This window comes from Stegostoma tigrinum, chromosome 22 (assembly GCF_030684315.1).
Source record: "Stegostoma tigrinum isolate sSteTig4 chromosome 22, sSteTig4.hap1, whole genome shotgun sequence".
NCBI lineage: Eukaryota > Metazoa > Chordata > Chondrichthyes > Orectolobiformes > Stegostomatidae > Stegostoma > Stegostoma tigrinum.
The window spans coordinates 48,888,254-48,902,132 of NC_081375.1; the positions used below are offsets into that span (position 1 = coordinate 48,888,254).

The window sequence follows — 13,879 nt, forward strand, 5'->3', positions numbered from 1 at the left end:
TAAAATTGCCCTTCCCATAGTATTGTAGAAAAAGGGGCTTTGGAGCTTTTGGGATGATAGACAGTACTGTCTTCAGCCTTGGGCTACCCTCACTCTACACAGCCAAGTCCCCAGCAGATAATACCCACGGCTCCCACTTGTTGCCAAGGTGGGCCATTAGAGCCAGAGGCTGCAAGATTCTGGAACTGGATGGGAAGTTTCTCCACAATACAGTGAGGAGAAAGAACATTCATGTTGCATTTGTGGTCATGTGATCTGCCCAGACACAGCAACCAAAACAGGTGAAACATGGACTGCTCAGGCCGAAGAGTGAAGTTACCTCAAGACAGGGATTTGCAATTAAATCAGTCTGAGGTTGAGGAATTAATGCAGCTAATTTTCATGAAGCTTGAGGAGTGATCCATGAAATATATTACAATAAATACTCACAAAAGAATGAATGAGTATACTTGCTTTTCCATTGAGATATCTTCAGCTGGCACCATCTTTCAAAGGATGAATATTCTCCAAGTAGTGCCCAGAGTGGCAGACTATCTGAATGACATTTTAACTTCAGCAGCTACTGCAAAGGAACATGGAGCAAGTCTTACGTTGCTTTTCTAAGGCTGACATCTGACTGTGAAGGGAAAAATGTGTGTTCCAGGTAAATTAGCTAATGTACCTCGGGCACAGGATTGACAAAGCTGGATCATACCCTGTTGCCTGGATTGTACCCTATCAAAAAGAAGGGAAAGTCATAAAAAGGAGCTCTGACAGACACACAATTGGTGCCATTTTGTCTGGAATTCTTCCTTTTACTGTTCTAATCAGGCAACATTGTAGACACAACTCACAAAGTCCTCCAGTAAGTTGTTTTTTTTAAAACTTCAAACATATAATTATACAGTTTTTTTGGAAAGGTCCTTCACTGGTTTCCCTTATCAAAATCAACACCTCACATTTATCTAAATTAAACTTTTTTCTGCCGTCCTCAGCCCATTGGCCCATCCATTCAAGGTCCTGTTGTACTCTGACATCATCTTCTTCACTGTCCAAAACGCTACCTACTTTGGTGTTATCTGCAAACTTGGTACCATACCTCCTATATTCACATCCAAATCATTTGTATAAATGATGAAAAGCAGTGGACAGGCATTGAGAGATAGTAGGAACTGCAGATGCTGGAAAATCTGAGATAACAAGGTGTGGAACTGGATGAACACAGCAGGCCAAGCAGCATCTCAGGAGCAGGAAAGCTGACGTTTCGGAAGGGTCTAGGCCCGAAACGTCAGCTTTTGCGCTCCTAAGATGCTGTTTGGCCTGCTGTGTTCATCCAGATTCACACTTTGTTATCACTGACAGGCACTGATCCTTGTGGCATACCACTGGTCACTGGTACATGGAAACCTGAATCACTTGTGTGTTCCCCTCCAAGCCACTCACCATCCTAACCTGGAAATATATCACTGTTCCTTCACCTTTACTGGGTCAAAGTCTTGGAACTCTCTCCTAAAAGCAATGTAACCCTACCTACAGCACATGGAATACACTGATGCAGGGAACAGCTCACCAACACCTTCTCAAGAGCACCTAGGGACATGCAACAAATTCTGGTCCAGCAGTGATGCTCGCATTCCATGAGTGAGTGAATTTTTTTCTAAATTGTCAATTTGGTGGTTTAACCAATTTTTCACATTCTGACAACTGTGGGAATAGTTGGGCTTCATGTCTAGTGCACTACCCCTATGGATTGTGACTGGAACAATAATAACAATTTCTTTCTTATCAATAACAGTTGGCTGTTTTAACAATTAGGTTTCATGGCATAACAAATCTGTATTTTCACAATCTGATAATCAGTTGGAAAATGTAAAGCAAAATCTCAATTCTTTCATATTTATTTGTCTCAGTTCTCCTTCTGAATGCATGTCATTCAGCACTTTCTTATAATAACTTTATATTTTTTGTCATCTTCAAATAATTTATGTGAAATTAAGCCTTAAATGAATGCATGAAAAGAAAGTAAACAACGCACTGAATTTCCAAATTATTTTTAAATTTGACATTGAAACAGTCTTTTTAATTGAGATGATAATAAAAATTGAATAGTAAAATTAATGCAAGTAATATGAACCACTACTAGTATGGTTAATATGGAATATTACGGTGGAAGGATTGAGAAGCAGAGGGCACAGATTGAAGGTAATTGGTAAAATCAACAATGACATGGGGGAAATTCTTTTCACATAGCTAGTGTTTAGCAACTGGATTTCACTGCCTGAAAGTATAGTGGAGGCAAGTACAAATGAAGCTTTCAAAAGGGAATTGTATTATTAACTGAGAAGGAATTATTTATAGAGCACTCTGGAAAAGGAAGGGAATGGCACTAGGGGAATTGCTCCCTCAGAGGGCCAGCACTGGCATAACTGGCAAAATGGCTTCCTCCTAAAGTGTAACCACATTCTAATTCTATGATAATAACACACCTCATGATGGTATTAGTCAAGAAGCAATAATCACCACTATTAATTGAAAATTACAGTTGAAGAACTTGGAGCCATCATATGACATGAAAGTTGTAAAAGAGATGTGACAAAGTAAAATCAATGGATAAAATTAGATGACCTAGAAACTAGAACTTATAATCTTGTAAACTCTAGAGGTTAAAATCTCACTGAGGGAAATCAATGTTCGGAATGGTGAGATGATGGTATGTAAATAGCTTGATCTGTTGTCAAGCCAAGATCATAATTGTGATTTATCCATGTATGGTGCACCTTGTGACAGTGCAGTAACTCTTGGCTCTGCTAACAATGTAGTTCTCCTCAATATGTGAACGAATGTTGCAATTGAAGGCAGCTTGTTATGTATTAAGTGTACTATGTATCCAGTCAGTACTGTGTTTATGAATTAGTACTGTGCATATGGTCAGCAATATATTGATGTCAGACAATGTATGCATACTCTGTGCTGTCTAGATCAGGAGGAGCCGTTTTAATCTTCATAGTTTAAATAATGGCCAACATGCTGTATATCACAGAATCACAGAACTGTTACGGCACTGAAGGAGGCCATTTGGTCCATCATGCATATATTGGACCAGTATTGTACATGTGTATGTCTGGGTAGTGCTAATATAACCAGGCACTTTATATGTGGTCAGTATGGCATATTAGTCTGGCACTGTATACACAATTAATGTTGTACTTGTAGAATTAAATTATACACAGTTTTGATTTTGATGGGAGGATACACTGGAAATCAAATCCCACTACTCTGTGAGTCAAATTAAAAGTATAAACGTCTCACTAAATCCCAAAATCTGTTTTGCTTTATTACTGTTATCTAGTCAGAAGAGACTTGCACCAGGTTTCTTCAATAAACTCAAAATAATTTGATTATTAGAAACAAATTTTACTTTAAACACTTGGTAAAGTGGTTATCAAGGAAGCTATTATGCAGAATTAAACTGTATCCCCTTTAATCTCAATACATGCACACATTCATATACAGGCAGAATGAGTCTCATATCCCTGAGAACAATTATGAGTAAAAATTGTAGGAAAATAATTGTTGATCATAAGTCCAAACTAAAGTATAGAATGATGTGACTTTGTCACAGTCCCTTCAGTTTCATGCTGACAATTCCACGCTGAAGTTGGCTGGGAAATGATGAAGGAACCTCAGTTTGGGTATCAGGTCAAATAGAAATATGTGTCACGATTGAGCTAACAACTCAATTTTCAGGGTTTATGAGAAGATCTGAATTCATGATTTCTGGAGATATCCTTAATTGTCAGGAAATATTTCATAGAGATATCTCTTCAGCTGATTTTATTTAAGGGTTATATTGTTACTCACTGAGAGTGAGAGCAAAAGAAATAGCATTGCTTCCTTTCAAGCATATTTACAATGGCACAATCCTCAAGCCTTTGTCAAAACAGAAACTAAACTTCCAGAGGCTATTCCTGTGTGACCTTCAGCACTAGTGCCCTTCGAAAACTCAGTCTATTTATCTAACATGTAGTTCATTAATAAAAAATCTCTTGTCTTTCTTGTAAAATCCTTTATTCCAAAGTCCCTTGGTTTTTTGTAAACAACAGACAAATCCCCAGTTCTACTGACCTTTTGATTTTGTCATTCCAAAATGTCAGATGATAAAGCTAGTGCAACCCAGAAATAGTACATTATCATTTTTCCAATTTTCATAATTGACAATTGTACATGTGTTCTTAACGATAAGCTAGCATGATACATAAGATTGGTGTAATGTTTATGAGTTGGAACAGATATGTACATGATATCCCTTGGGATGACAATGTATACATGACCAAACTGTGTATATGTCCAGCAGTGACCTGATGATCTGGCACTATATGTCAGTCCAGTGCTGTAGATTGGCACTGTGTATTTGTCCGGTCTCGTGTCTATGGTCTGGCACTGTAAATCTGTTCTGTTTTGTGTCTCTGCCCCGAGCTATACTGTATATTTGTCCTGTGTTCTGTGTTGTGTATGTGTCCTGTGCTGTGTATCTGTCCTATGCTCTCTGTATCTGTCATTTACTCTGACACTGTGCAGTGCTCTCTGTATCTGTCCTTTGCTCAGTATCTGTGCTGTGGTACTGTCCTGTGTTGTGCTCACTATCTGTCCTATGCTCTCAACATGTGCTGTGCTCTTCATTTGCGCTGTCCTTTGTGCTGTCCTTTTGTGATGTCTCTGATCTCTCTATCTGTCCTGTGTTGTGCTCACTACCTGTCATGCGTTGCGCTTTGTTTCAGTCCTGGAAGTCTATCTGTACTGCGTTTTGTATCGGTGCTGTACTCTCTATTTGTCCTGTGCTCTCTTCTGTATTTGTCCAATGCTCTGTGCCTGTCCCATGTTCTCTGCTGCATTCTGTGTCTGCGCTTTGTATCTGTCATGTGCTCTGTCTGTCCTATATTCTGTCTCTGCAATCTGTTTCTGTACTGTACTGTCTGTCCTGTACACTCTTTCTATCCTGTACCCTGATTCTGTTCTATACGCCATCCATCCTGTGCTCTGTCACTGTGCCATGCTTTGTCTATGCCCCGTATGCTCATCTGTTCTTGTCCTGTATTCCCTGTCTGTGCTGTGCTCTCTATCTGATTGTGCTCTCTGACTGTTTTCTCTATCTGTATTCGTCCAGTGGCCTCTCTCTCTCCCTGTATCTGCACTGTGCACTCTACCTGGTTATGCTTTCTCTGTATATGTGCTGTGCTCTCTCTGTATCTGTTCTGTGCATGCTACCTGTATCTGATCTGTGCACTATTTGCACCCGTCCTGTGCTTTCTATCTGACTGTGCTCCCTCTCTGTATCTGCACTGTGCCCTCTTTTTGTGCCTGTGCTGTGCCGTGCCTTCTCTCTGTATCTGCGCTGTGCCGTGTTCAGGGAGTCGCGCTGTTACACTCCCCCTGCTGGCGGCGCTGTGCGCAGCCATTGATAAAAGCGGGCGGGCAGCGCGCGAGTCAGACAGAGCGAGCGGGTGGCGGGTCGGTGGAAGGTTCGGGAATTGTTACCGGGGTTGGGGTGGGGAGAAGAAAAAGCAGAGCCGAGCTAAGCCAAGCCCAACGCCCTTCACCCCCTGGGGGGTATCCTCACACCTCCACCCCATCGTTCTTCCCTCTCTCCTTCACTCCTCCAGCCGCCATCTTCGCCGAGCGGCAGTAACCGCCATCGTGACTCCGGGCCCCGGCTGGGGATTTGAAAAGGCGAGGGGCCGCCACCAACGGAAAGACAGAGACACCGAGCTCGACTGTCTGGCCTCCCGGGAGCTGCTGTAAACCTGAATCCAGGCGCGGGTGCAGTGGGTGAGGGCAGACCCGATGATGTGCCGGTGCCCTTCGCCGACTTAATCCCGGTGGACGGCTGGAAGTTCGGCCTGTTTTAGGCGGAGCAGCCCGAGCTCCGCCGTGATTTATCACGGAGAGATTCCCCCTTTTTCTGAGGGAAAAAAAAGCATATCAAGAATTCATCGCCCTTTAATTCCGCGCTAGAGGAAAGTGAAGGGAGTTTGTTTATTTTCTTTACCATTTTTTTAACCGAGATGTTGGCCGGAGCCAAGGACAATCCGTGCCGCAAATTCCAGGCTAATATCTTCAATAAGAGCAAATGTCAAAATTGCTTCAAACCCCGGGAGGTGCACTTATTGACGGACGAGGACTTGAACCAGGTGAGGGGGATGGTGTGGGGAGATCATTCGTAAAGCGCAAACAGCATTACTACCCTTTAATTTTTAAAATACAGCCTCTCTTTTGTTTTGCGAGAATTGGTGGTGGGGAATCTGGTTTCTTGTGCTACTCGGAGAAGGAAGAGTGTTTTTTTTTGTGTGTGGCCGTGGTGGAACGGCGATAGATGTTGCAGTTTGGAGTTTGTGTTTTGCCTCTGATCGTAGTTATCTTTTCTGTGGCTGGTTTTACTCCGACTCTGAAGGGAAGAAAGCGTCGAAAAGTAGGTTTTTAGCGGTAAACAGCCAGAACCGTTTCCCCCCCGCCCCAACTCCAACAAAAACACAGACAGCGATGTTTGCCCTAATATTTAAGGCTGCTGTTTCCTGCTTTTTCAACAATGTCTTTTGGATTTTAAAAGAAGTGTAGTTTTCTTCTTTCAAACCACTTTGCCTTTTTGCCCTCTCCCTTGTTTCCTTCCCGGTTTATTTTAATGCTTGGATTTGAAATGTGTGCATATTTGTTTTTTTTTGCTGCATAAATCTTCAGCTGGGGTGTGATTTTTTTAAGCTCCTCCCTCTAATCCTAACAGTACCCTATTTCAGAGAGATTTGAAAAATAGTGAAATGTTTGTAGACGCTTGTGTAGTTAAATTAGGATTTGCCAAAAGTGCCGCAGTCAACTACGAAATTTATCGTTCCTTGACAATTTTTGACTACGGTGAGCAGAAAATAACGAGTTAACTTCTGTGGTCGAAAGTGCTGTGAGAAATTGCCCTGCAACTTCATTCCTACTGTACCATGCAGCGAAACGAGCAGTTCCTGTTGAAAATTTCATGCGTGTATGTAATGTTGACATTAAAATAAAGTTTGCAAAGCGCAGTGCTGTTTTCAAAATCTTGGGTACGATTCTTGGATAACTTTAATATACTTTGCTATATTTTTGCCTACTTCTTTCTGTCTGAAATGTGAAGTAAATGTCCGAAATGAATAATTTGAAAAACCATATCATGCTTGGGAGTAAATGAATCTGCACTGTTGTATTTTTGGTAACTTCTCCTCCAATTTCAGAAGCTGCTTTTATAAATAAGTCTCCTGGTACTTTTCTGAACCGTGCTGTGATTTTTAAAAAAAAGTTTGTTTTTTTTAAAAAACCAAAATATATTGGTTCCCAGGAAAAAGTGTGAATGTAATGTAATGACGTTCAATGTAAACCCTATAGACTTTACAAAGAACAGCATTTTTGTTTATACTAATAACTGAAAATATTTATTTAAGAAAAAAACTTTACTTCTCATGATCAAAATTGTAATAATTCAAGAAATAATTGAAATGAATCAAGAACGTGTAATCTCTGCAGTGGTAATTTAGTAAGCTGTTCAGTGATTTGTTTCTCATTTCAATTGCCCTTGTACTGTCACGATTCCAGATTGCAGAAATGAGGATGAGTTTGAACTTGATGACAAATTGAAATTTTTGATGTTTATGGCAGGCTAAACTGTGTTCACTTTGGAAATGAATGAGACCAGTATTGTGCTAGATACAAACGTCATTGTCTTGCCCCCATCAAAAGTTTTTAATGCTAAATTGGAGACTAAGGTTGAAAACTTCATCCCCTGGTTAAATGATTTGCTTTTGACATATCATTGTTTATTAAACCCTGTTGCTTACTTGTTTTGAATTGCCACCATTTATTGCTGTTAACTTTGAATAATACATAAATTTTGAAAACTATGTAAAAACGATTAACACTGATATAACAAACAGGCAAATCAGATTGCCAGTGGACATTGACCAGGTCCAGTATGACTCTGGTTGTCGTAATTGATGGCTTACAGTTGGCCACTGTATTCACCTAGGAGTTGATTGTTTTAACACTTGTCTAAATCTTTAGCTTAATCAGTGATTGATCTGCAGGATGTTGTAATGTTAATAGATCTTATTATTTTATAGAATAAGAAATAGTGTGAAAAATGGAGGTTTCCTTCAGTAGTCAAAAATTTGGTTAAACCAATTTAAGATTAACTGTGGACTGTCATGGTAATGCATGATGTAGCTTCTTGTGAACTGCTGTTTGTGCACGCTCCCCCGTTCCACTCTTTTGACCACTGTAGTACTCTGAAATTCCTTGCTGAGGCAAGTTCCGTTGCTGTTCCATCAATTTCCTCCTCTGCAACTTCTACCCTCCTTGTCTGGTTCATTTCTCCTTCCTTGCTCTTTTGATCTTTAACACAAAGAGCTTTAAAATCTATTTCTGCGCTTGAAATGCAGTTGCTGCTCAAGTGTTAATATTTGAATTATTTGCCCCTTTTATGTAAAATGGTTTCTCCAATATGTTCATTGAAGTTGTGAACTTTCTTTGAGTTTGGACTAAAATGGTGACATTTTTGTAGCCTCCCAGGTTCAGCAGCATATGTGTATGATAGTTCCTCTTTAAAAAGAGGCTTGTGACCACTGGGGTCTGAGCTTTTTAGTCAAGTGAGTAGTTTTGAATTGTAGGCTCTGCTCTAATGTATGAATGTTGTAATATTAGGTTGGGAGACTTTTAAATAGGATCACTGGGCATAGTACCATTGCTGTATACTGTAGGCTTCCCAAGTCTCTTTCACTAATTTGTCTTATTGGTTACTCAATTTTCAAATTTTCTTCATTCTCCATTTTGGTTAACTCCTTACCTGTCCTTCTGTAGACTTCTATAATTCTGTTATGTGAGTACTGATATTTTGGCTTCTCTTTGTCTGCTTTATTGTCTTTGCTCAACCCTTTTGTTCTGATGCCCAAAAATCTCCAATTAAGAATTAGAGGTTTGCATGAATGCACAGTTTGTTTTTTCTTTGTAGCATATTTTTAAGTACTGGAAACATTCCTTGAAGTTTACAGCACTTTATGCAGCATTGTGCTGGTTTAAATTTAGGAAAAAGGCACAGCAAAATGGGCCAAAGTTTCATATCAAACTAGGATGATAACTCTGGCTGATATCAGGAAAAACAGACTGGACCAAATCAGGCAAGATCAACATTAACAAGGTCAGCATTATTTGAAGTTAATGTTGATCTCGTCTCCTGTACATCCTGTGTAGCGTAACCTACGCGCCTTACCGTGTACAAGTTTTCCCTCGCCCTTTATTCTATATGCCCTTACAATGATTTGCTTGCAAGCAAAGCTTTTCACTAAGGTACACATGACGACAAATCAAATCAGTTACTGTCTAATCTCTGTTTGGTGGATCAAGCGGAAACCAGTTGACCATGAAGTAAATGGGACTGGGTGAAGTGTCCTGAGAGCCATACCTTGGTTTGGAGAGTGCAGAGCCAGGTGACAGGCTTGGGCCATTTAGGACTGATTTCTTCATTTTAGGGTCATGAATCTTTAGAATTCTGTACCAAGGAGAGTTGTGGAGGCTTAATCTTGAATATACTCAATGACTGAAATCAATGGATTTTGAGCTATCAAAGATATTGCAGCCAAGTGACATGAATATTTAGATAAGCTGTGAACTAGAGGAATGGTGGAGTAGGTGAAAGGGGTCAACTGGCCTAAACTTGCCCTAGCTCCTCCTTCCTACATTTCTGAAATCTAGTAAAAGGGACCTGATGACCAAGCTGGCATTCTCCAACCACCACAAAAGCAATGAGAAAGTAGTAGGTTGTGTACTTACCTTTTTTTAAAAAGTATAGCCAAGGTTTTCTGGAGAACATCTAGAGCTGAGGAGACTAAGCAGATTTCACAAAATGGTACAATTGTTCCAGTGCAGAATGAGATAACACGGTGTAAAGTTGGATGAACACAGCAAGCTGAGCAGGAAAGTTGACATTTCGGGTTGAGTCCCTTCTTCAGAAATGGGGGAGGGGAAGGGGATTCTGAAATAAATAGGGAGCGAGGGGGAGGTGGATAGAAGATGGCTAGAGATGATGATAGGGTGAGAGGAGACAGACAGGTCAAAGAGGAGGGGTTAGAGCTAGTGAAGGTGTGTAGGTGGGGAGTTGGGGAGGACACAGGTCAAGGAGGCGGGATGAGGTTAGTGGGTAGGAGACGGGTGTGGGGCTTGAGGTGGGAGGAATGGTTATGGAGGCAGGGACTGGCTGGGCTAGTTTTGGGAGGTGGTTGGGGAAGACGAGATTTTGAAGCTTGTGAAGTCCACATTGATACCCTTGTGCTGCAGGGTTCCCTAGCAAAACATGAGATGCTGTTCCTGCATCTTTCGGGTGGCGTCATTGCGCAGTGCAGGAGACCCAGGATGGACATGTCGTCTGAAGAGTGTTGGTCGTGGTGGTGGTGGTGGAAAAGAGTTGAAATGGTTTGCGACTGGGAGGTATCATTGTTGCGAACTGAGCACAAGTGTTCCGCAAAGCGGTCCCCAAGTCTCTGCTTGGTTTCCCTCATGTAGTGGAGGCCATAACAGGAACAGCAGATACAGTATATCACACTAACAGATGTGCAGGTGAGCATCTGTTTGTGGAAGGTCTTCTTATGGCCTGGGATGGGGGTGAGGGGTAGGGTAGGTGTAGGGGCAGGCATAGCACTTGCTTCAGTTGCAGGAAAAGTGCCTGGGGTAGTGGGGCTGGAGGGGAGTGTGGAGCAGACAGGAGATTCATGGAGAGAGTGGTCCCTCTGGAAAACAGATAAGGGTGGGGATGGAGAAATGTGTTTGGTAGTGGGGTCAGATTGCAGATGGTGGAAATGTCGGAGGATGATGCGTTGGATTTGGAGGTTGGTGGGGTGGTATTTGAGGATGAAGGGATTCTGTTTTGGTTATTATTGTGGATGGTGGGGTGTGAGGGATGAGTTGTGGGAAGTGCTGGAAACATGGTGGAGGGCATTTTGGACCACCGTGGAGCGGAAGTTGCGGTCCTTGGTGGTGGGGGGAATGGACATCGGGGATGTTCGGGAGGTACTACAGCCATCTTACCTTTCTGAGTACCTGCCTACAGAACCGAATAACCATTCCTCCCACCTCAAGCCCCACACCCATCTCTTACCTACTAACTTCATCCCGCCTCCTTGACCTGTCTGTCCTCCCTGGACCGACCTATCCCCTCCCTAACTCCCCAGCTACATTCACCTTCACTGGCTCTAACCCCACCTCTTTGACCTGTCTGTCGACTCCTACCCTATCGTCTCCTATCCATCTTGTATATGCCTCCCCCTTTCTCCCTATTTATTTCAGAATCCCCTTCCACTCCCCCATTTCTGAAGAATGGTCTCTACCCGCAATGTCAACTTTTCTGCTCCTCCTGGTGCTGCTTGGCTTGCTGTGCTCATCCAGCTTCAAACCATGTTATCTCAGATTCTCCAGCATCTGCAGTTCCTACTATCTGTCAAAGTGCAGAATTAGGTCATTTAGCCCAAACATGTCAGCATTGACTCTTCGAATGAGTAGTTCATTTTGAGCCATTCACTTGCTTTTCCCCATAATACTGCATGTTCTGCCTTTTTCAGATAGCAGTCCAGCTTCTTGAATGCTTCAACTGAACTTATTTCCACTGCACTTCAGACTGCAACCACTTTTTTTTAGAACTATTTTTTCCTTGATTTACTTCATTTAACGATTTGTTTGTGCTTATGTCCTTTTTTTTCTCTATCGTTTTCACAGGTCAAAACTGTTTCTCCCTATCTACATTTGTCTTGATCCCTCATGACTTTAAGCACCTCCTTCGAATCTCATTCTCTACCCCCCCCCCCCCCACCTTCCTCCAAGAAAAATAGTTTTTTACCTTCACATGTCTGTCTGAAATTATCATCTCTAGAGTAATTCTCTCGAGTATTTTCTGTACTTGTGCCAATGTTTTGATGTCTTAAAATGCAGCCGCAGAGCTGGATATATTAATCCAGTTCAGAACAAATTGGTATCTTGTACAAGTTCACTGTAGCCTCAGCAAATGCTGGAGAAAGTCTGAAGAAGTGTCTTTCTGAATTTCAAACATTAACTGTTTCCCTTGGCAAGTGATAACCAGCTGATCTGAAGTGCACTGGCTCACGATCTGGGAAGAAGGGCAAAGCTATCTGACTTACCAGGATCCATCTACAAACTGAATGGTCTCTATTCACTTGCTGATCTCACTAATTTGCAGGAAATCTGCTGCAAGATCTGTTGGCTGAGAAATCACTTTACTCAACCACAAGAAGACCTGTGATGGAAACTCATGACCTTAAGAAGACAGTTTCCTTAAAGTGAGGGACAGCTGGCAATGACCAATGTCAGTGACCACGCTGGATCGTGTCCAGTGGAGATTCTCATGGATGATCCCTGGAATGGTGGGCCTAACTTACGATGAATGGCTGAGGATCCTGGGATTGTATTCATTAGAGTTTAGAAGGTTAAGGGGAGATCTAATCGCAACTTACAAGATAATGCATGGCTTAGAAAGAGTGGATGCTGGGAAGTTGTTTCCGTTAGGCAGGGAGGCTTGGACCCATGGACACAGCCTTAGAATTAGAGGGGGTCAATTTAGAACGGAAATAAGGAGACATTTCTTCAACCAGAGAGTGGTGGGCCTGTGGAATTCATTGCCACGGAGTGCAGTGGAGGCTGGGATGTTTTAAATGTCTTTGCGGCAGAGGTTGATAAATTCTCGATCTCGCAAGGAATCAGGGGCTATGGAGAGAGTGTGGGTGAGTGGAGTTGAAATGCCCATCAGCCATGAATAAGTGGTGGAGTGGGCTTGATGGGCCGAATGGCCTTACTTCTGCTCCTAAGTCTGTCTTATGGTCTAAACGCTGCCAGGCCTCTTAAGTTTCTGCAATGTTATTTGTTTCAGATGTTCAGCATCTGCAGTATTTTGTCAATATTCAACATATCTCCTTGCTTTGTTCCTAATGATCAAGTCAAAGATTTGTGAACTTTATACCACTTTCTCAACCTACTCTGATACCTTAATCATTAATGTGCACGTGCACTCAGGTCCTGTTACACTCACTTTAGAATAGCACCTTGTATTATGTCTCCATGTTCTTCTGACCAAAATTAATCTTAGAACATGTAGCTCAGTGAAGAGAAATGTGCAGTCTGTCTGCCCATTCTACCAAATTGTCATTTATGAAGATTTGTACTATCTTTATTGTATTTTACAACAATTTCAAACTTTGTACCAACTGCAAACCTCCCTGTACACTAAAGCCTAGGACATTTTAACGTATATTGGGAAAAGCACGTGTTCCAACACTGACCTTCTGCAGAACCCTGCTCCAAATATTTCTCCTGCCTGAAAAAACATCCATTAGTCACTTTGTTTCCTGTTATTCAACTAATTTAAAATCCATGTTACTACTAACCCTTAACCAGCCACAATTCTGTCATTTGTCACTGAACCTTTAGGAAACCCATTATGTCACCTCCGCTACGTTGCCATCATCTGCTCTTTATTTTTCAAAATGACATTTTTTGAAAGAAACTTTAAACATTTTTCTCTTAAGTCAGCATAGGTTTCTTTTAATTAACATGCAGTTGTCCATGTGACTATTCACTTTTACTAGGTTATAGTTGCTAGAAATTTTTCTGTATTGAAGTTAAACTCATGTTCATGTAGTTGCTGGATATGCCTACATGTATGTTTATTTTTAAAAGGCTTGGAATCCTTCAATTCCTAGGCACCATGGAGAGTCAAAGGATGACTGGAAAATTATGGCCAATGTTTCTGTAATTTCAATTATCACTTCCTTTTGTGTCTTTGGATGGATCTCATTTGGTCTTGATACAGTCCACTGTAATAGAAAACATA

General features: G+C 41.5%; 1 protein-coding gene across 3 annotated transcripts in view; it reads left to right on the forward strand.

Moving 5' to 3' along the window:
- Positions 1–5,450: 5,450 nt before the first annotated feature.
- Positions 5,451–13,879, forward strand: part of LOC125463524 (uncharacterized) — a 413,194-nt gene continuing 404,765 nt past the window's right edge. For all 3 annotated transcript variants that reach the window (XM_059653821.1, XM_059653820.1, XM_059653822.1), the window contains exon 1: positions 5,451–6,167. In XM_059653821.1, the coding sequence (XP_059509804.1) occupies positions 6,042–6,167 (126 nt within the window). In that variant the 5' untranslated portion in view covers positions 5,451–6,041. The remainder of the gene's footprint in view (positions 6,168–13,879) is intronic.